The sequence below is a fragment of the Oryzias melastigma genome, linkage group LG5 (assembly GCF_002922805.2).
Source record: "Oryzias melastigma strain HK-1 linkage group LG5, ASM292280v2, whole genome shotgun sequence".
Taxonomy (NCBI): Eukaryota; Metazoa; Chordata; class Actinopteri; order Beloniformes; family Adrianichthyidae; genus Oryzias; species Oryzias melastigma.
The window spans coordinates 33,813,496-33,836,158 of record NC_050516.1 but is presented as its reverse complement, the minus strand read 5'-3'; the positions used below and the strand labels follow the sequence as shown (position 1 = coordinate 33,836,158).

Below are 22,663 nucleotides of genomic sequence, written 5' to 3'. Positions count from 1 at the left end.
TGTTTTTTTTCCTCCCCTCGTACGCCCAGCACTCTGCCGGTAAGCCTTCCCCCAATAGATTTTTTATTTTTTTAGCTTTGATTGTTTTAATTGGTTTTACATTTTTAATAAAACTATTTAACTGGAACCACGTCTTGGCTGCTTGGGAGAAAAATCTGCGTGTCCTCTATCAGGACTGCCCTTTGGGCTCCCCGGACCCTGCATTCCGGGGTGGCGTTGTTTCCTTTTGCGTTGTACCCAACCCCAGAAAATCCACTTTGCCACACTATGCAACGATGGAGCCAAGTGGCAGCAAATACAAAGAAAAAAGCCAGGACCAAGGATAGAACCTTGTGGTACCCCACAGGAGAGAGCCACAGATGAGGAGGCCTCACCAATTCTAACAGAAAAACTTCTCCCTGTTAAGTAAGACTTGAACCAGTCAAGTGCAGCGCCATGAATGCCGTTCCAGTTGAGACAGGACGACTGCATGTTGTCGAAAGCTGCTGTTAGGTCCGATGGAACAGAACAATGAGCTGTTTGGCATCAACAGACACGGCAATGCCATTGTGGACCTTCAGAAGGGTGGACTCTGTGCTGTGCAGGCATCTAAAAGCTGATTGAAACTCCTCAAATGAAACTGTTCTAAAGAGGACTGCTGCTGCTGGAAAAAAACTTTCTGATAACTTGGATAAAAAATACAGTTGGGAAGCTGGTCTAAAATCATAAAACAGAGGTATAAGGTGAGGTTTTTAAAGAAGAGAATAAACCACAGCCTGTTTAGAGGCAGATGGAACAACTCCGGAGTTCAAGGATGATGTGTTAATACAGTTCAAAAGATCAGGCCCTACAACTGGGTGGTTGCTTCTTTTAAAAACATTCTTAAGTCATTTGTCTTCAAACAGGCTTTCAGTTAACTTTTTTTCTGTTTGCCTTTTCGTTTTTATGCTCATTTTATTACATTTGTATTGCATTTTAATCATCTTGTAAAGCACTGTCTTGTTTTTACTTGTGTAAAGGTCTCTATGAACACATTTCTTCTTCTAGAACCACAATAATAGAACATTTTACCTGGGGAACCCAAACTTTTGATCCCCACTGTAAGCTAATGACTCTGCTGTAAAAAAGTGAAATAGACAAACATTTATCTCACAAATGGTTTATTGAACTCACAGCAACAATAAAACAGTAATTAAGCTCATCGAATGTGAAAGTTCACTCTTTTTTCAACATAACTCACACTTCAAACACTAACTTAGACAAACAACATCACTTTCAATAATAAATAACCTCTGTTTTATACAAATGATCATTTACCGAGTACATTTCCCTTTCTTGCTTTATAGACCGATGAAAGACAGCATGACTCTATGAGGAGAACTATTCCCGTCAGTACGTGAGAAAGTGCTTACAGAGACCTAATATTTCGCAAAAATAATAATTTAGCCAAAAACTGGACCCATCTCAAAACAACTCTGTCATTCTTTGACTGCACAAACACAGTGTCTAAAACTGAAAAAACACCACTAATAAATAATTTTCACATCAAGTACATCAGGGGGGTGAGGAATGTGGGGGGCAGAATGATGGAGGGAGCTCAGCCCAAACGTGCACTACTCCGTCTGTGGGACGGAGATGGCCGGACCCTTGGGATCGTCGAAGCGGTCCATGGTGTTCAGCTGCATGATCATGTGCAGGCCGTAGGTCAGCACCAGCACCATGAGAAGACTGGTCATCAGACCCATCCAGATCCCGGCAGAGAAGAAGCCTGCGCAGTCGCTGGCGTACGAGAACTCGCTGCCGCTAAGATTAAAGCCCTGTATCTGTACAGAGGGGAGAAAGGAAGATCTTCATTTCACCTGAAACATTCATCTCAAATGACTGCAGGTTATAAACAACTAATGCATGCAAGCAAAAGTAGTTTTACATTTTTAAAGAGAGGCCTGATCACACTGCTGCAAGAGAACTGTTGTGCGTTTGACGCTCAAAACACGCCATGGGACTTCTGATTGCTTCTGAACATTGACTTTACATTAGTGCTGCCGCAAACGGTTATTTTAACAGTCGACTAATTACAGATTATATTTTCCGATTAGGCGACTCATCGGGTCATGTGCAAAGTGGATGAACACATCTTGACCATCATTAGCTTTGAACTAATTAAAAATAAAGACAATGAAGATGATAGTTTATCAAACTAGAAAGTAGTCGCTGAAGATGCTGAAGCTTTTTGCTAAAAATGGCAACATAATTTGCAGAACACCTGAAGGGATTTGGTGAAAATACAAAAGCTATTTAAAAAACGTTAATTTTGCTAAAAGACAGGAAATTCTGTCCAAGAAGAGCGCTTAAGTTGACCTAAATTTCTTAACATTTTGTAGCAAAATTGCTTTAAAAATCCCTAATACATGCAAATTTTGCAAAAACATTTAGTGTGTTGCTCAAATATGAGCTAAACTCCAAATCAGCCCAAAAAAAACCTTAGAAGTCAAGTTAGCCAAAAAGCTAGCTCATAGCTTAAATACTAGCAAAACTCCAAAATCGCCTAAAATTCCTCATAAAAATGAATTTGTTAAAAACATTTGCATGCTGCTAAAATAGAAGCGTTTTGATACGTTTTGATACCAAAATTGCTGAAATCGCTGCAAGTGAGTTTATATGAGCTGAAAAACGTACAGAAAGAGCAGAAAAATCACTATAGTGTTGATGCTTACTAAACGTTCATACTATAGTAACGCTCATAGCTTTGTTCAACTTCACTACACTCTAACATCGAATAATATAAAGTAACGACTAATCTACTATTAATTAGTCATCAACTATTTTAATAGTCGATTAGTCGACTAATCGGGCCTGCCCTAACGTCCATTAAAGCTGGATTCACGAATCCTGTTCAGTGTGAACACAGATCCAAATTCATCTTCCAGTTTATTCTGATTTATCTCAGTTTTCTTTCTCATTCTGTCTCTAAGGGAGTGTCCAGCCACCCTCCAGAGGAAGCTCATTTCAGCCGCTTGTAGTCAGGATCTTGTTCTTTCGCTCATGAGCATAGAGGAGAACTGGAGTGAAGATCGACCGGTAAATTGAGAGTTTTCCTTTCTGACTCAGCTCTTATTCTTTACCACAACGGACCGGTGCAGTGACCGCATAACAGCGGACGCCGCTCAGATCCGCTGTGCCTGTCGATCTAACGCTCCAATCTTCCATCACTTGTGAACAAGAACCCAAGATATTTAAATTCCTCCACCTGAGGCAGGAGCACTCCACCTACTGAGAGAGGACAAACTACCTTTCTCCGGTCGAGAACCATGGCCTCAGACTTAGCAATGCTGACCCTCATCCCAGCTACTTCAACTCAACCACAAACTGCCCAAAGCAAACCAAGCTCCTGCTCCGGTAAGGCTCCCCGGACCCCGGACTCCCAGAGCACCCACCACAGGACACCACAGTCAAATGCCTTCTCCAAATCCACAAAACACATATGGACTGGATGAGCGAACTCCCACAAACCCTCCAGCACTCTGAAGAGGGTGTAGAGCTGGTCCACTGTTCCACGACCAGGACGGAAACCGCACTGTTGTTCCTGAATCTGAGGTCCGACTATCGGACAGACCAGTACCCTTGCATAGACTTTCCCAGGAACGCTGAGGAGTGTGACTCCCCAGTAGTTGGAACACACCCTCCCGCTCCCCCTTCTTGTAAAGGGGAACCACCACCCCAGTCTGCCAGTCCAGTGGTACAGTTCCTGTCTGCCACACAATGCTGCAGAGACGTGTCAGCAAGACACTCCCACAGCATCCAGAGACTTGAGGTACTCGGGGCGGACTTCATCCAGCCCTGGAGCCTTGCCACCGAGGAGTTCTTTTATTATCCGAGTGACCTCGGCCTGAGCAATGGACAGCTCCCCCCCAAAGTCCTCTACTTCTATTGATGTCTGTCAGTGTTATAATGGTAATACTTCCATCATCTGTCTCAGTAAAAATTTTCCTTTTACCCAGATCAGGAGTGTTCAGTCAATCAGAATGAGAAAAACTGAAAGGGTGGTGGATCTATAAATATCCTGCTGGGATGCCACATGGACATTACATTACTTTTGGCTGTGCTTTCAAATTGACTGTTATCTTGATACTCTTTTAAATATTTCTCTTGCTACTTTTCAGCAGAAAGATCTTGAAGCTTTGGTGACTGCTCCATCTAAAAATGTCTCACCTGAAAGTCCTCAAAAGCGACTTTCCACTGATTGGCCGGGTCCTTGGCAGATCGTGGGACGAGCAGGGGCCAGCGGTAGCTGGTGACAGACTGACAGCGGTACGAGTATTCAACAGGAGCATAAATTTGCCGGCTTCCGTTGAACGTTGCCTTGGTCCCATCGTACTCCAGCTCCAGAGAGTCCAGCGTAAACCAGCGGCGTGAAGACACCTTGTAGTGGCGCTGGCTCATGGCAAAGCTGGGAATTCCAAAAAAAAGGAATGTTTGCATCAACTCAAGCAAAAATTAAGAGAGGTTTGGAACACTGACTTACATGAGCTTAAAGCTACGATGGCCCAGGATGCCCTTATAGTTTAAGACCAACCTGTGAAACACAAGAAGATATAACGTTTTATGAAAGTTGAAAATTTGGAATGGAAAAACGACCCAATATGGAAACATGTTATGATGGAGATTCAGTCCTAATCTTTCATTCAGAGTTTGTGGTTAACTGTCCTCTTCTACTTGCTTGGTACAAGGACTAAAAAAAAACAAATACATTTTGATCTCTAATGCAGATTGCTAATATACAATTACAACACATTCGGATCCCAACTCATCACATATAAACGGACCCCTCTGCGTCATTTGTTGACGTTTTGGGCATCCCCAACTCGTCGTTTTTTGACCTGTTGGCTCTTCCTGTTAATCATGGGTCCCCAACCTCCAGGCCACAAACCAGAACCAGTCCAGCACTGGGACGTGGAGGGCACCAGTACCCTGGCCCAGTACCGGTTCATGTCCGGCACCACATCTGATACCAGTTCGGGTCCAGTACTGTGCCTGGGTAACGGTACTGATAACGGGCTTGGGTACCAACACCACATGTGGTACCTGGCCCAGTAATGTGTCTGGTACCAGTTCAGGTGTGGTACTGTATCTGGTACAGTACCCAAACCAAATACCAGTACCCTAACCCAGTATTGGCAGCACCCAGCACCTTGTCTGATAACGCTTTAGTGTGGTGCCATATCTTGTTCAGTACCCAAACCCAGAACCAGTACCCTATCCCGGCACCGGAAGCGCATCTGGTACTGGTACTCAAACCCGGACATGGTACCCGGAGACACCCTAACTGGCATCTCAGACTAGAATCCAGCGGCTGGCGCCAGTTCAGGTCTGGTACCGCATCCAGTGCTGGAGCCCTCGGGACACAGTATCAGATGCGGTAACAGGGTCCACAACCCTCCGGACGCAGTACCGGATGAGGTACCATTGCGCAAACAACCAGCACATCAAAAAACGACAAGTTGGGGCACCCAAAATGTCAAAAAGTGACCCGGAGGGTCCTTAACCAAACGCCAGTTTGTGACGCTTTAGGAATGAGAATGTGTTAACAATTAAGATTATTAGGTCTTTTTTAATGAATACAGACTAAATATATGATATAGATACACTGGAGGAAAACAAGTATTTGTCAATCATCAATTCTGCAAGTTTTCCCTCCAAAAAAGCTAAATTAACTGTAATGTTTCGCTTAAAAAAACTTTGAGACAGAATGTAAAGAAAAGGATCCAGGAATGGACATTAAACAGTTAAATAATCCCATCTTCTCTAAACAGTTTTAAATGCTGTTTGTCTCTCAGTGGATGACTCAGTAATAAACAACTTTCCCAAAAATCCAAACAACAAGCTGCACAACTCTATCATTCAAAGAAGCTTCAGCTTCACTCCACGTTGCTTTCTGAAAAAGTCCTCTGGAGGTAAATGCTTTCAGACCCACTTTACCTTGCTTTATTTTTGTCACAGCTGGAGCCGTGGAGTGAAACATTCCCACCCTCACCAAAGGTGGAAGAGGTCAGGTCGTGCTCCTCCCAGCGTCCGCTTCGAAGGATGCTCACCGAAAGGCCTTTGGCCCACAGCAGGATGCAGGTCTTCTCCTCCTCCTGAGGAACGATAAGCAGCAGACGAGCAAAGGGTTAAAATCAGCTTGATTGTGTTGATAACTGATTTTATCATCAATAATGATTAAATAAGCCTAACCTCCCAGCCCCCTCTCAGTGGGTCTGAAATGGTCATCTATCAAAGGAGACGTCGGCATCTGGTTCAGGTTGTGACATGCTAAGCGGCTAAAGTCATTTAGAGAAATCTTTGTTGGTGATTTTACAGAGGAACTGAGGATCCAACAATTCTGCACGACACGCTCAACTTTGAGTTGTGATGCTGTAGGACTTCTCGTGGCGCCCGCTGTTTAGCGCTCAGAGCAGACAGTTCCATTTAAAGGGAACCAAACAGTGAAGTTGGAGGCTGACTCCGCCCACAGCCACAATTTGAAAATACAGCCTGAGGACTGGGGCTGGAGAACAGGACTGTTATTATTACTGGAGCTGCAGATCATGACGTGGGATTTGAATGGTTTGACCAATCACAAGTTTAAACTGTAATATTTCGAATCAACCTATAGGAGGCAGCACACGGTTTTTGATTAAAATTTCAAGAATGAAACAAGTTTATTTTAATTTGTCAAACATTTGGTATTGACCAACAGACAGAAGTTTGAAAGCCCCATTTATAGAGATCAGCAGACACAAAAACTTGACTTGACGTTGTTCTGCTTCTACTGGAGGGTGTTTCAGTTTGGCCACTAGGTGGCGATCGCACTATAGCAGTACACCTCATTCCAGAAGAAGAAGAGAACAGTATGAGGAAAAAAACGATGTTTTAGACCACAAGCAGTTACTTTTATTAATATTGATCTATTAAGCTTAAATTGATTGAAATCAATTAATCAATTCTATTAACCCAGCCCTAGATATGAAACATTTTCATATACAGACGTGGAGAAAAGTGTTGGCACCCCTCAGTTAAAGAAGGACAAACCCACAATTCTCACTGAAATCACTCAAAACTTACAAAAGTAACAATAAATAAAACACCTGTGATGTGAATTAAAGGACACACCTGAGTTAATCATGTCACTCTGGTCAGATAGTTTTCAATCTTTTATTGAGGTACCATCATTTTTGTCCAGGCCTGTTTCATTACTTTGTTTTGTTAAATATTTATGTTAATCAACAACTCAAAAGTGATGGTTTATTTTGATTGTTTAATTTTCAAACATTTTTTTATTTATTGTTACTTTTGTAAGTTTCAAGTGATTTCAGTGAGAATTGTGGGTTTGTCCTTCTTTAACTGAGGGGTACCAACACTTTTGTCCACCACTGTAACTGCTCAGAATGTGTCAGGACAGAAACGCTGACAGACCTTAAACTCCACAGGAGGGTAGACGCCCGCTCTCTCTCTGATCCTGCGCTCTCGCTCCCTCTCTCTCTCTCGCTCCCTCTCTCTGTAGCCCCCCCTGGCCTGCAGCAGGGAGCGTCCTCCCCCCAGCCCGGCCTCCACCGAAAAAGACACCACATCCTGCAACAAAACCAGAAGCACCATGCATCAGATTTAGAGCATGAAGACATTTGTATCAAGTGCCACAACAAAGAGAACTAAAGTCACAAATTTGAAATCAAAATGTCCAAAATTGCAAACAAAATGTTCAGTTTTAAAAGCAAAATGTTCTTTTTCTTTACTTTCAAAATACATGTTTGTGTTTGTGACAAAAAAAATGTTTTTAGACAAGTTGCCTCAAATATCACTTTCTCTAAACTCTGTCACCAAACAGCCAATCAGAGACAAGAGGGTTCATACGGATTGGTCTAGATCACGTGTGTTAAGGTTGAGGCCCGGGGGCCGTATCCGGCCCTCCAGATCCTTTTATTTTATAGTTATCAATGGCCCCATGTTATTTCACGCTCATTTCTAACTAGTACATGTTTGACAAAATATATTTTTATGGAGAGTAAAATATTGAAAGTTATTTAAAGTTTAAGTTGATTTATTCTGGAATAAAATTCAAACATTTTTATTATTCATAATTATATTATAAAGTTGTTTTTAAAGTTTTACAAATTTGCATTTTCTGGACTATTTTGCAATTTACAAATATTTTTTTATGCTATTTTGGACTTTAGCTAATATTTCAGCTACAAGCTAGCTGTTTCGGCTAACCTATGTTTATTGGGCTAATTTGGCATTAAGCTAATCTTTTAGATGGCTATCAGCTTCTGCATTTTCAACTATTAACTTCAGCGATTTAATCAATCAATTTTAGTATCTTCAACTATCAGCACTAGCATTTTCAACAATCAAATTCAGCTTCCAGCATTCACACTAGCATTATCACAGGTAATGCTATATATCTACTTCATAATTATGTTAAAAAGTTACGGTTTTAAAGTTTTAAAAATGTAGTTTTAGTGTTCAATAAATGTTCATCCTGTTGGACCTAAGGTGCGTTTTGGATTTTGGCCTCTTGTGCGATCGAGTTTGACACTCCTGGTCTAGATTTCTATCCAATCAAAAGGCTTTGTCTGGCACTTCTATCAGTTCTGTTCGTCTAGGACTTTGCAACCATTCTGGCCCGTTCTCTGAGTGGAACCCAGAAGGATCAACAAAGCCACAACAAATACAACACTGCTCTGTATTTATGCTATGTTACTATTATGACATGTTCAGATGAACAACAGCGTTCTTATTAACAAAACATTAAAATATAGTGTAGCATGACTATATTGTATACTATAAAGTGTAAGAGCGAGGCAAAGACACTTGATTGGACAGAATCTATTCTAGACCAATCAGTATGAACCCTCTCGTCTGTGATTGGCTGTTTGGTGGCTCATGTATCAATCTCGCTGAGAACAGAGTTGTGAACATAAAAACAAAGATGAGGGGAAAAGGGAGATTCAAGATAACAAATCTGAAAACAGTTGTCCCAAACACAAAAATGGGTTTTGAAATCACAGAAAAAGATTTTAATATTTTCATTTACTACTTAAACATTTTGTTTTTAGAACAGACTGCAGTTTAGGAAATATTTATTTCAAATCTGTAAGTTTCTGATTGTGGTGGCACAGTGATCCTGAATTTGTGTGGAGTTGAGTGAAATCCTCACCCCGGAGGGCTGCAGGCCCGTGTACAAAGCTGTGTATGGAACCGACTGGGTTTTCATGATGCTCAGCACCTGACCGATTACTGCATCTGAGGGAGGGGCAAAAACAAGAACCACAGTCAAGACGTTTTAACTTCAAGTCTGTGAGATTATAAAGAAGTTCATTTGGTCAGCAATGTATGTTTAGGTTGACGGAGCGTTAGCATTAGCATTCCTATGGGAAATTCCATGAAACATTAGCTTTGTGTGCTAAATTGATTTATATTTTTACAGATCAACCAGAAATGTTGAAGAAACCCAAAACCAAGAGAAAACATTTACACTCACATCTGAGAAAAGTTGCCTATCAGGGTTCAGACGACATCAGATACGGTTTTAACTCCACAGAATAAAATCTCAACTGGTTTTCCATCCTTTGCTATGCAGCATATTTACTTATCATTTCAGTTTGATATCAAATTCAAAGATATTATTACTCACCGTTTTCACTGAGAATGTCCTTAGTTGACATCAAATCCGCCCTATGACAGTCAGACAAAGCAAACAATACAATATTATTCATTTCATGCTTGTGTCTAACTTTTATTTAGTCGTTTGAACATGAACTATTGTAAAATTGAGGGAAACATTTTCTGCTTAGCTAATTAACACAATCCCTGTTAAGATTTTGTGTCAATCAGTGACAACTATGAAAAATAAATGTATTTGTGAAGGTCTTAGTGTTGTTCTGAAGTCTGTGGGGGGACACCACCTACCCGGCGCTGTAGGGGAGGCGAAACACGAGCAGAGCAGGAGAGGAAGCGTTGAGCCTCAGCTGGCTCAGGGTCTCCGGGTCCATGTACAGAGCAGAGGTCTCCAGCTGATCCTGCAGCTGACTGATCACTGCGTTAGAGGCAGGCCAAGACACAGCAGGCAACACCAGAGGGGAGACGGCGACCCTCAGAGCCCCCTGTCCCAGGACAGACACAGCAAACCCGTAAATCAGGCTGAGTTACCAAAAAAAACTACTGCACATTCTGCATTACATTTTAGTTTTTCTATTATTTACAGAAGGGTGCCATTTGTGTAAATCCAGTAGATTATGGGCACCTCCTCCTGAAGGGTTTAGAATAAAGTTAGTTCAAAGAGTTTATTAGAAAAAAATTCAACTGGACACAATTTTTTGGCTTAAAGATGTTTCTTGAGGGCTTGTAGACTTTGAAGAAGAAGCCAAAAAGTTGTGTCCAGTTGATTTTTCTCTAAATAACCTTTTGAATTCATCATAATCTGAATGACTGAGAACCTACACAGACATAGTTGAGCAAACAAGACGTCTTCAGGTCAACAGGATGTATAAACCTACATAGTTTATCATCTCTGACGTGCACCTCAGACATCAGTTTATACATTAACTAATCTATATTAAATAAATGCTAAGTAAGTAATCCTTACTTTAAAAAATGCTATTTTAGTGTTTTTATGGCCCGCAGCATCAGGTACTGATGGCAAGGACCATATTATTTTTTATTCTTTTTCCCTCTTTCTCCTCAGCAGTCTTACACTGCTGGGTTTTGTTATTTTAGTTTGAGGTTTGGTAGTCTTAGTTTGCAGGCTTCGTTTTCTTTAGGTAGTTTTAGTAAGAGGGAGCTGCTGACTCTGATGGTCGACATGTCTGGGTCAGTATCTCCATGACTTATTTTATGTTTGTCCAAGGAGCCTCAATGGAGAGATGAAAGATCCACATGTGGATCTGGAGTTGTTGACCCCTGGAGTAAACAGTCAAACAGTTACAGAATGTCAAAGAGCGAGTGTTATTTAGGTGTTACTGGCGACATCTCCGGTGTTAAGAGGTTTAAGATGTTTGGGGTCCATCTGGACCCGGACCACGGCCCGCCTGTGACATGCGCTTCCTTACCTCCAGACTTGGGAAAACGCTGTCCTGCTTGTTTCCAAAAACGCCTCCATATTTGGTGAAGTCTTCCATGCTCATCTAGAGAACAGACAACATCATCATTCTAAAGGTGGAAGTTTGTTTTAATTTTGAACTAAAGTCTAATCCCTGATGATCCCATTTAAACCAGCTACAGCCTCACTGCTGCTCCCAGACGCTTACTGACTGACAAGCGAAGAGGAGTCTGAACCCACGTCTCACAGTGACAGGATTCTGTTACCTTGTCCTGAAGGAAAAGCACCACATTTCGTGGGCCGACGTCTAGAGCCTTCTGCAGATAAGAAGTCAGCTGCTGCTGCCCCACGATGTGGCCTGCAGTGGGAGGAGACTCCTGAGGCCAGAAGATTCTGGAGGAGAGGCAGAGAAGATGCTGGATGGATGATTAACGTCAGGTAATTAGGTTCAACAAGTCAAACTGAAGGAAACCACAAGAATACAAAACAACCGCAGTAAGGAACTCTCAAAACCAATTACTGCTTTGTGTGGCAGTAAGATAGCTATAGAGATGATACGGCTGGTCCGAGGGGGAAATTCTAAAAACTGTTTCTACTGAAAACCAGCAGACGTGACCTCACAGTCAGTCCAGGGTCTTCTGCAGGCAGATCTGTGATCGAAATAGAGAGCTCCCTTTTTATACGAGATAAAGGGATAAAAAAGGAAAACCACATTCCCTCTGTGAGTCTCTCATTAAACCATCAACACACGACAGCAGCAGCATCTCTCCACGAGGCAGCAGACTACATGCCTGCCAACAGTACATGAGAGTATCTGGGCCTCAGAGTTACTGTGGAGAAGAGAATTCTTCACTTCAAGCTTCTGGGTTTTAGGTTCTGTTTCCTGATTCCAAATCTTCTCCAGCATGTTTGCATGAAGGAGGGCTGGACCCACACAGTTCCCATCAAGTTAGTGTTTATAAACACAGAACACTTGTACGGCAAGCAAGAAGGATCATAAAACACCAGGAAAATGCCATCAAAAATGAAAGTTTTTTTACAAGCTCAAATTAAAAACACAGTGCAATTTACATGTTTTGTGTGTTGCCCCGAGACAAGTACATCTCACCCTTCTAGAACAAGCCCAGAAGGGGAATTTCTACTCCAAAAACAGGCTTTATAAATGCTGTTCTGCTGCAAAAATAGTGCATGTCAAAAACAGTGGTGTAAATGTATTCAAGAGTTTGAAATCATGGTCATTTTCAGTGTAGGCTGGTGGTGAAGAGGTTCAGACTTGGGAAGAATCGGTTTGGCGATGTATCGCCAGTTTTTTTCTAATCATTGGAATATGAATGTGAGAGGCGTTCTGTGATATGTATCGTGCTGCCAGACTTTAGTCAATACACACTTCTGTTCAGATTGACTACAAGTTTGCTTTTTTTTGCAGGAGTTGGGGTCCACGATCGTCACAGAAGATTTAGCTGTTCTTAAATCTTTCACAATATTTAAATAAAAATGAAATTCTTATTTCGTAACAAGATTAATAATTGATAATTTGATGACAACATAAAAAGATAATCAGTTGATATAATGAAAAATATTCATCTTAATAATCATACTTGTTCTATTCTCAGTCTGCCTGTAGTACACTTTCTGTCCACTTAGTGGTGCAGTTGAGAAAATGAAGCACCTTGGAGCATCAGCTCAGGACTTGAGAAAGGAATGGAACACTTCATGGGCCATCTCTCAGCATCACTTACTGTACAGTTCTCATGTACAGTCAATGTCAACATGTTGCAAAGCACCTTTTAAAACATGTTAAACTATATGTGTTTTTTTATGGCTATGACATCATTTACTGCATCTTCCCGTTGTTTTTCTTTTTTTTTTTACCCTTTTTTTTAACCTTGCCATAACATTTTGTGAAGCAGGCTTAAAAAATTGATTAAAAAAATTATAATAAAAAGAAAAACACGTGCAGGTATTTATTATCAATGACATCATGATTTATTGTTTTGTGATGCCAATAAAGACCTTTATTCTAACAGTACTGTTTAATGCACAACAGGGGGCATGACGGAATAAGTACAATTTTAATTAATTAATTTAAAAGGCGGGACAACAAATATTTTTAGCCTTTATCTCATGTAAACGTTGGTTTCTAGGAGCTCTCCTGCAGCTACAGGATGAAACGAGGATTATTCTTCGGGATGCGGTTGGACTCCCTGCACCTGCGCCGTGTATCCGGACAGCTCGTGCGGCTAGCCGTTAGCCGCCAAAGCTGGACCGGACCCTCGAGCGGCCCGGGCGGACCTCCACTCACCCCTCACTGCTCCACATGATCAGCGGGACCTGCTCGCTGCAGCTGCCCCTGTCCAGCGAGGCCGCCAGGGCGAGGAGGACGGCGGAGACCGCAGGGATGCTGCGGAGAAGCGCTGACCCTGACGACGCCATCTTCACGGTCCTGACAGCTGGCGCTACGTCAGCAGTCACGTGACCGGGAGAGTGAGGCGCGCGGAGGCTTTCATCAGCAGCATCTTAAAACCCAATGCTCACAATTTTACGGTTTGACTACCTTTTGTTGACCTGTTTTCTACAAAAATATATTTTTTTTTTACTTTGAAATACATTTCAGAATCCTGAAAAAAGCAGAAAAAATTCTGAGCTTTTTATTTATTTATTAAATGTATACATATATATCTATTATCAAATTCTAGTTTTCCTTTTAATGCAGTTTTATAAAACATTCATATTTAAATTCAGTCTATCTAGGAATAGCAAAATGAAACCTCAATAATTAGATAATTCAAGGAAAAGGGGATTTTATTAAAAATACAAACAAAGAAGAGTTTTGTATGTCTGGACTGGAACAGTACCAGTTTACAATTAAAGTCAAAACAGAAAGCAGTTTAGGAACAAATGTAGAAAATGTAAATATTGATATTTGGATATATAAAACATAAGTAAACATTAAAAATAAATGTAAATACTAATAAAAATGGACAGCCTGCAGTCGCTGCCCGCCATCCTCCTCGCCCAGCTCTATGCATAATCGCCGCCCTCAATTACAAATTGACAAATTGTAGGAATAAGCACTTTTTTCAAAATGGCAGGTTTTCTGTTGGTTTTATCTCCATAGCAACCATTTTGTGTCTTGTTCGCCTGAGGTCGCCGAACAGATTGATATTAGTTTCAAACAAATCGGCACAAGTAAATTTTTGGATTTCCTTAGCAACGGAGGTTATTTGCTAACTATGCCCACATTCCTTATATGTTCATATTCTATGTTATAATGACTGTTACAGCTTCAGGCTGGGAACAATATATTACATTTTCATAGAGATCTACTAAAATATTTGTTTGTATTAAGAGTGCGCCACTTTTGTGAGCTCGATACGCGCATGTCATTAAAAATCTACAACTTCTAGTCGCATCATTTTTTTTTGTCAAATGCCTCCCAATTATGCCCAGAAGGTTAGAAAACAATCGATAAATATCCCTAGGAGTTCATTTGGTTTGAAGCTGGTAATAAAAGACATTTTTTTTATGTAAGATGGCCACCTTTTCTCAAGGTTAAAGGTCAACAAAACCATATTAGTTTCTTGGCCCTATATGTAATTGTCAGCTCATTCATTTTTTTTTTAACAGAAACGCTCACAATGATGTCATCGTTTGGGGGGGAGGGTGTTCAAGCACTATGTCAAAAATTCGTTTCTAATTTTCCCCTGGTGTGTGCAAATTTTGTCTTTTCAAGTATGTGGCGGGGATCAAATTTTCACCCAAAGCAGCAGATAGAAAGAGGAAGACTAATAAACATCGCAGAAATAATGTAGAAGTTTGTTGTGGTTTGGGCTGTGTGTGTGTTTGTGTTTTATGTTCTACTACACACTGGTCATGTCTGTTTGGGTTTTTTCCTTTGAGGCCTTTTTAAGGCTTTTTACTTTTTGCAAAAACAATATTGTCCTTGCAGTCAGTGATCATAATAAATCTGAATTGTGTGGCGGGGCACTTCAGGAATAAATGGAACCAAATGAATGTTTATGACAAATAAGTGTCCAATATTTTTATGTATTTTTTGTCGTTATTTTTCCTTTAAAGCATACCTCAAAATTAAAATATATTCACATTTTACATCTACATTTAAGAAAAGCCAGACATGCAACAAAAATTTTCCACTCATAAATTTGGAAAAATCAAATACTTTATTAGCATTTCCATAGAGGACAGAACAACTGCAGTGAGTTTAAATGAAAGAACCTGATTCTTCAGTCAAAAACACAAAAGTGTTTCCCTCTAAAGAAGTCATCAGAAGTATAAAACATGATTGGTGAGGATTGAACGCTTAAATATAACTCTTTTGAGGATTAAACAAGGGATTTTCATTCAAGAAGTGATCATCTGTCATCATTTTAAATCAAATAACTTAGTTCAAAATAATCAAATGTGGAGAAAAATCAACAATTTAAGTAAAAGCAGCAACATGTTTGATTCAAACCTGCCTGTGAGCAGCGTTTACAGTCACCAACAGAATTTACATCCTCGGATGTGAAGGCTAAAGATGCAGAAACACGAGCGTACGCTGGTGATTTGAGTCCGCCTGCGTCACAGATGAGACTCTTCCAGAACCGTCTCTACTAATCAAACTGAAGCTGCAGTCTTCCTCTGTGCTGGTCTGAAGATCAAGGGGTGCATCAGTGGGATCGAAGACAGAATAAAATCTCATAAAAATCCGTCCATAGCTCCAAATCCTGATAGGCACTGAATGTTGGCTGATAACGGTTACAGCAGATTCCCTGTGTGTCGTGCTGCTCTACCACATCTACACCTCACATTCTTGCACAAAAAAAATAAAAGAAGCTTTTCGGGATTTAAAAAGGTGGTTGCATGAAGCGGCGTGCATTCCACTGTCCCAGAGGAGAGCGGGACTGCAGCAGCTCGGACTCAGGATCTGGTCTGCATCTGTCGATGGAGGGTCTCTGCGTGCGCTTTCAGTTCCTGGAACTCCCCCTGGATGAAGTCAGTCAGAGTCTTCCTCATTTCCATCTGAGAACAGATTCACAGAGGGGGAAATAAGCAAACATTTGTTTGGAATTAAACAGGTTTTCCTTTGAGGCTGAAAGACCTTCACCTGGCTCTTCTTTTCAGCTCGAAGCGATTCGACCAGCTCCTTCACGCTGAACGGTTTCCCGATCAAAACTGTGATTCTCTGCGAGAAAACAGACGTTAACCGTCACAGAACTGCCCGCACAGCCAGCGATGGTCAAATTCAGAATGTATGCAAAACCATTGGTCATGTGGAAGTGGTCCTACTTTTCCAGTCCGAGGAATGTAGGGATTCATGTTTGGTAGAACGTCACTCAGACCTGACCAAGAAGAACAAATGTCGGCTTTAGCATGTTGCTGCTTCTACTGTACTCTTTTGTAGTCGTGTTTTGAAGCAGAAAGGTACGAAAGGATTAGACATTGGTGTCTGTGCAGCTGCAGACTATCAACAGCATCATAACAGGTTAAGGTTTTTACATAAGAGCTGCTGGAGGTCGAGTATCAAATGAGCAGATGGTCCAGAGCTGTGAAGAAGCTTTTATTATGTTTTCATATTGTCCAACTAAATCTCTCACCGACATGCCAAAGCGGTAGAATGACTGGATTGAGAGAGCATTCAGCGATGAGTCGACCCACACCTAACAAACAAACAAACAAACAAACAAAGGTATTTTTGTTTATACATCTTCAAAACAATATTTATCTAACTTCAAACTTTTCAATCCAAATAAAAACTTTAGGATTAAGAATAGAAAAAAAAAAAACTTCTCAAGTTTCTACTCCCATTGACTGTATACGAGCACTGGAACAAGTGAGTGTGAGTGTCACCTGGAAAAGATTTACTTCTGGTTCCAATGAAGTTAAAGTCAACTCAATTACAATTTTTTCGTGATACTAAGCCTTGTGGAACTCCTTTGGAGACTTAAATAAAGGAAGCAGCTCTAATCAAGCAGCTACTCGTGTATTGGACAGAAGCTTAATGAATGAAGCACAAAGATGAAGCTGATTCCCGTCACTCACTCACCCCACTTCAGACGAATGAACTCCTCCGTCATGTTGACTTTACCTGGATAAAAAGAAGCCAGAAGATCAGAACAACACAATCACGGTTGATGCTGAAACCTGAGCAGGAGCACCGACGCGTACCTTCAGGGAAAATGTGCACCCATTCACCTCTGTTCAGTTTGTCCAGAATGAAATCCATCCCCTTCTGGTAAACGCCGTCCCCTGGGTGAAAGAGGTCACGTAGGTCAGGCGCTCAGCAGAGACGGCGGTGGCGGCTGTCACACTCACCTCTGCAGACGGGGACACACTTCCCCCGGCTGAAGAACCTGGAGTGAAGCTCTTTGGTGAAGCAGATGTCGGACGCCGTTGGAGTCCTGCAGCGAGCCGACGGGTGGAGATGGTTAAAGCGGGAGGAGTCAGAGCGCCGGCTCGTGTGTTTCCAGTAGGGCGGCCACGATTAGTCGACTAATCGACTGTTAAAATAGTCGACGACTAATTTAACAGTCGATTAGTTGTTACTTTATATTATATGGAGTCAGAATGTAGTAAAGTTGAAAGTTATAATGACATTCTGCTAGTTTTATGGAGGTTTTTTACTTTTATTAAGGTTTTTTTGGCTCATTTAGAGTTTAGCTAATATTTTAGTTACATGCTAGCTATTTAAGGTAATTTAGGATTTTTTCAGTTTTTAGGCTAATTTGGAGTTTAGCTAATATTTTAGTTGCATGCTAGCTGGTTTGGCATTTTTTTAGGCTAATTTCCCATTTAGCTAATATTTTAGCTGTCTATCAGCTTCAGCATCTTCAGCTATCAGCACTAGCATCTTTAGCAGCCAAATTCCGCTTACAGCATTCACACCAGCATTATTGCAGGTAATGTGTTAGAGTTGTAGATACATTTATCAAACATTTGCTGCGAGTGTTTCTACCTTCTCTATCTTTGATCTTCCTGCCATAACTGCAGACAGGAGTCAACCCTGAGATGAAGGTTCTGAGAAGCTGAGATAAAGAACTAGGAGAGCCATCATCAACCATCACAAATTTACGTCGGTGATAAATATGTAGACTTCATGTGATTAGGGGACGCCCTGATCCATTAATAAAAGGAGGATTTCGACGGAGGCCCTTCAGAGTGGAGACAGGTGTCAACGTTCTCTGTTCTTCTTGTGCATGTAAAATTTGATTTCAGAGCTGATCCCTCTATTGTCTTCCTCTCAGAGAAATGCTTCAGGCTGTTTAAACCTAACATTGTCTTATAAATCCAATTTGTATTTAAATTAAAGATAATGATGGTTAAGATGTTTGCTTTACATCCAGTTTGTGCATGACCTGATTAATCGACTAATCAGAAGAAATAATCGGTGATTAGTCGACTATTAAAATAATGGTTTGCGGCGGCTCTAGTTCCAAACTCACCATCGCATCTTGTTGAAGTTCCACAGCTGTCTGAGCTTCAGCACTCCTGTGGAAAACATGATTCAGTTTGGATCGGTTTGTCCAGAGGAAACGATCACCTCCTTACCCCAGATGTGTGGGTCGTCCATGCAGGACTGGTGATTGGCTAGAGTGATGAGGGGCGTGTTGGAGGGCCTGTGATCAATCAGGTTCAACAACACGTCCCTGTTGTGGACGGTCAGGTAGTTCATGTACTCTTGAAGACAGACAGAACACAGTTTAGGTTGATGTGGTGTCTGGAGGATGTGCACTCAGATCCACTCACTGGTCCAGAAGTAGGAATAGGAGCCGACCATGCCCATGACCAGCGAGCCAGAGATCCTCCACGCCAGGGGCGGGGTCTGAGGGAATGGCCATCTGACCTCCAGAGGCATCCCGGCGGTCCAGACGGTCTACATGCACCGGTTTCCCTGCGATGAACCAGAACCAGAACCTCACATTCGGGCCATTTTAACAACTCGGCTTTGAGAAGTTTGTGAAACTTTGTTGAAACCTGAGTGAATTTCAGAAAACTCTAAAACACTTTAAAAGATGAAAGAAAGTCATTAACTCCAGAACACTTTTGCTATAAAAAGTTACACCATCCCTTTTGCCGGGTAATTTGTCCCCGATATAACAAACCCAATACAAAACATTTCTCTTATTTTCAACTGAGGTTTATGTAACAACATGGAACATAAATTCATAGGAAGATCCTAAAAACAGGCTTGAAAATGACTGAAAAATGAGGAATTTGAGAAGAAAAATGTCCTAAAAAAAATAATGATCCTGGAGACTTGGCCTTTGGTTCATCCATTCCTGGGACATCGAGACTTCACTCAGGGACTCATGACAAAAAATACAACGTATTAAATGGCCTTCAGAGCGGAGGGCAGATACACATTATCTGGATACTTTCACTCTGGTGAAAATCACCCAGTGATAGAGCTCTAAGGTTAAACATTCAGTAGAATCCCTGTTAGAAAAAATAAAAATATCATAATGGTTAAGATAAAATAACATTTCGGCTCTTATTTTAATATTTGTAAATTCCACGTATTTGTTGTGCACAGCGGTTAGCACTCTGCCTCACAGCGAGAAGTTCCTGGTTCAAATCCCAGCTGGGTTCCTTCAGTTTGGAGTTTGTAAGTTCTCTTCAGCCAAAGTCCAGAACATTCTTTACTTGTTTCTAAATTGTCCATTTGGTGAGTTTGAACCTTCTAATGGAGACGTACTCCGCCTGCGGTGGGAGGGTTGGGTCTGACATCCCGGTTTGGAAGATAAACCAAAAGTGATGTTTTGTAGCGATGCTGATGCTGGAGTCAAATAACAATCTGAGCACTGGGGTGTTCTTCAGGAAACATCTCAGTTCTTCCAGTCCTGCTGCTGTTGTGGATCGGTATGATGGTCCATTTTCTGTCAGATCTCAAGTTCTTTTTTAATTAATGACTCTTTTGTGGCTCAAACATTAAACAGGATAATAAAATAAAGGAATGTAGCAAATGTGCCGATAAGATTTGACAACCTGGAAAGGACTTCAAGTCCCCAGGTGACTTTGTGAGAAGATTGTTTGTCACAGTTGTTCCAATAAAGTTATTACAAAATAAAGTTACCCATTGAAAATTGGACTTGAGTTGTTTTTCCTTAGCTTAAAAAGTAAATAAACTATCAGAGACAAAGTTTTATTTCTGAAAAAAAATGTTTGTGTTTTTTAATTATCTAAATCATGGTGTAGATTTGTGTGTTAGCAGCTTGAGTTGTTTTTAGCAGTCAGCTGGTTGTAGCTAGCTAACAGTTCACGGTTCCTCCGGAAGAGAGCGGAGACCCGGAATAATAAATGAACCAAGACATAGAGATCAACCACTGACCTAAAGTTACTCATCTGTATACAGACTCGGTTACTCAAAGCAGTTCCATGATGACCACGAGCTCATAAACATCTCGCTTCTGCGCTGAACATAAACAACAACACTTCCGGTGTTGGAAACATCATGAGAAGGAACGCGGACTCAAACCTCTGGCTGTTCTCCGGCGGGAACACCACGGTTCCGTTTGAAAGTGGATGGAATCCGGAGGACAGGACGATAGAGTGAGAAAAGACGAGTTCTAGCAGCTGCGCGCGACCGACACCGGAAACAGCAGTGCGTCACATCCGGTCCGGTCGCGCGTACATTCTTTCTTTTTTTAAATTAAACTACACGCTGCACTACAGAACGAAATATGACTTGAAATAATAGAAGTGAGTTTTTACTGTACTGCAATCAAACAACTGAGCAACTGCAGAATAAAAAAAGAATGAATAAAAAAATTTTGATCTGAGCAAAGTGGAGCAAACAATAAAAATTCAAGTTTTTAGTTTATCATATATTGTTTCTTTATTTTTGATTTCTTAAGGAGCTTCAATGACTCCAAATATAACTTGAATTCGTTTATAAATATATAACATTTTTTGGGGAGGACTTCTTAAATAACATAGATAACATATTTGTGTGCTAAACTCAGCAAAACAAAGCTGTATGTCCAATCAGATTTCTTCCAATTTATTTTCTACTTTCATGGTTTTTGAAGAGAATGTTGGAAGTTGTGGGAAACTATTCCTCTGCCAGTTATGCAATTCTTCCCAAAATATTTGTGGCACGTACATTTTTAACATATTAAAATAGCAACAAAGAAAAACAGAAGTGTAGAAATCTGAGCGTTAGTTTTGTTGCATTTGAAAGAGTAATTGTTCATTATTGTAGTTTTTAAGTCTGCTCTGAATTTTTTTCCTTTTATTTAAGAAAATGTCAACAAAACAGCATGAATCATTTCCAGTTACTCTCATTTGGTAATAGAAAAAGCTCAGGACACATCAGTAAACAAGAACAACGTCAACGAGAATAAAAACAACTTAACACAAGAGGAAAAGAAAAAATAAAAATAACAGGGATATGTGTTACTATAAATGAGTGTGCAAATTAAAATCTATTATTTTGTTTAGAATTTTGTTTTAAGAATTCAAATAAAATGTGGGCTTTTTCTTCAAATAAATCTTCTGCTGAAGTAATACCTTTTTTTAAATCAAACAAAAACTAGGGGCACTTTCAAAAAACATTTATGCGAGTAAAATTTTGCAAATTTTGTTTAATTACTAATAACAATTTCAGATTTTTTGTTTTCTATTTGTATACCAAATTTAATAATTCGGACATTTTAAAAAGTAGCTACATTTTGACAGATTTTTTAATCGCCGTGTACCACAAAAGAAAAAACAAAATCAATCTGAGGTGAGCACAACCAACATTTATATTCAAGGGTTATTATGAGGAGTTTTTATTTTGAACAAATTACGGTATTTTAGGTCTCCCCTTAAAGTAAAAAAATACAGTAAGGGCCACTGAATTAGCTCTGATTTAATTTTGGTTTGCTAGATTTCTGCATTTCTGGAAGGAAATGAACCACAACTGAAAATAAACTGGTTTTTACTCATAATATCCTAGAGTTTTTGCATTGAGATATGTGACACAGGAAGTTTTTTATTTTAAAAGGAAGTCATAAAAACCTTTGTCAAAAGTTATAAACTAGTTTTAGCCTTTTTAGAGAAAATTAAATCAAACCAGTCAACTAGTTATAGACAAAAATGAGCAAAAATGAAAAGTTAATCCGTGACAAAAAGTCCACTTGTTCACCAGTAAGATACAAACTGTCTGTTTAGTAGGTAAAGTGCTTGAAGACTCACCTGGTTGATTAATTTGACCTTTTTTTAATCAGTAAGAGAAGAAAACCAGTTCATTAATGATTTTACTGGTACAGGAGTAGGTACAGTTAAATGTTCACTTCTGAACTTTTTTAGAACAAAGTCTACGAGTTTAGTGATGTCACAAAACGCCATTGAGGAGGCGGGACTAAATTCAGACTCAGAGAAAATGATGAAAGGATTACAGAGAAATCTTTTCTGATGAGACAGGAAGTGAGTTGATGTTTCAGATGAGATGGAAAAGTTGAGGATGAAGGAAACCGAGAGCTGTGCTCCTCATGGTGCCGAGGCCAACAGAAGACAGAGAGGAGATAAGAGATCAGAATCTAGAGGGAAGACTTCATGTCCAGGAGGAGCCAGCGACTTCTGTCAGGATGGGGGCGATGTGACGAGGACTCGTGATGCTGTGGGAGG

At 40.5% G+C, this 22,663-nt stretch overlaps 2 protein-coding genes across 2 annotated transcripts; both read right to left on the bottom strand.

Moving 5' to 3' along the window:
• Positions 1-1,122: 1,122 nt before the first annotated feature.
• On the bottom strand, positions 1,123-13,532 carry atp6ap1a (ATPase H+ transporting accessory protein 1a). The gene is made up of 11 exons (XM_024269714.2): positions 13,356-13,532; positions 11,320-11,446; positions 11,064-11,138; positions 9,925-10,118; positions 9,650-9,690; positions 9,173-9,258; positions 7,432-7,587; positions 5,956-6,113; positions 4,502-4,552; positions 4,189-4,426; positions 1,123-1,802 (listed from the first exon to the last, which is right to left on the bottom strand). Exons 1-11 carry the CDS (start codon positions 13,484-13,486, stop codon positions 1,593-1,595), a joined length of 1,467 nt encoding a protein of 488 aa, XP_024125482.1. The 5' UTR covers positions 13,487-13,532; the 3' UTR covers positions 1,123-1,592.
• Positions 13,533-15,215: 1,683 nt separating this feature from the next.
• taz (tafazzin) lies at positions 15,216-20,683 on the bottom strand. Its single transcript, XM_024270412.2, has 11 exons — positions 20,529-20,683; positions 18,800-18,944; positions 18,602-18,730; positions 18,496-18,541; positions 17,369-17,454; positions 17,222-17,302; positions 17,100-17,141; positions 16,651-16,713; positions 16,343-16,395; positions 16,161-16,238; positions 15,216-16,075 (listed from the first exon to the last, which is right to left on the bottom strand). Exons 2-11 carry the CDS (start codon positions 18,906-18,908, stop codon positions 15,974-15,976), a joined length of 789 nt encoding a protein of 262 aa, XP_024126180.1. The 5' UTR covers positions 18,909-18,944; positions 20,529-20,683; the 3' UTR covers positions 15,216-15,973.
• Positions 20,684-22,663: the final 1,980 nt, after the last annotated feature.

Coding starts and splice junctions, on each gene's coding strand:
- atp6ap1a (XM_024269714.2), bottom strand. CDS start 13,486: ATGGCGTCGTCAGGGTCAGCGCTTCTCCGCAGCATCCCTGCGGTCTCC. Junction 9,259..9,649: donor GGACATTCTCAGTGAAAACG/GTGAGTAATAAT, acceptor CCCCTCCCTCAG/ATGCAGTAATCGGTCAGGTG. Junction 7,588..9,172: donor CGGGCCTGCAGCCCTCCGGG/GTGAGGATTTCA, acceptor GTTTTGTTGCAG/GATGTGGTGTCTTTTTCGGT.
- taz (XM_024270412.2), bottom strand. CDS start 18,908: ATGCCTCTGGAGGTCAGATGGCCATTCCCTCAGACCCCGCCCCTGGCG. Junction 18,731..18,799: donor CTATTCCTACTTCTGGACCA/GTGAGTGGATCT, acceptor TCTGTCTTCAAG/AGTACATGAACTACCTGACC. Junction 16,714..17,099: donor GTTCATTCGTCTGAAGTGGG/GTGAGTGAGTGA, acceptor TTTGTTTGTTAG/GTGTGGGTCGACTCATCGCT.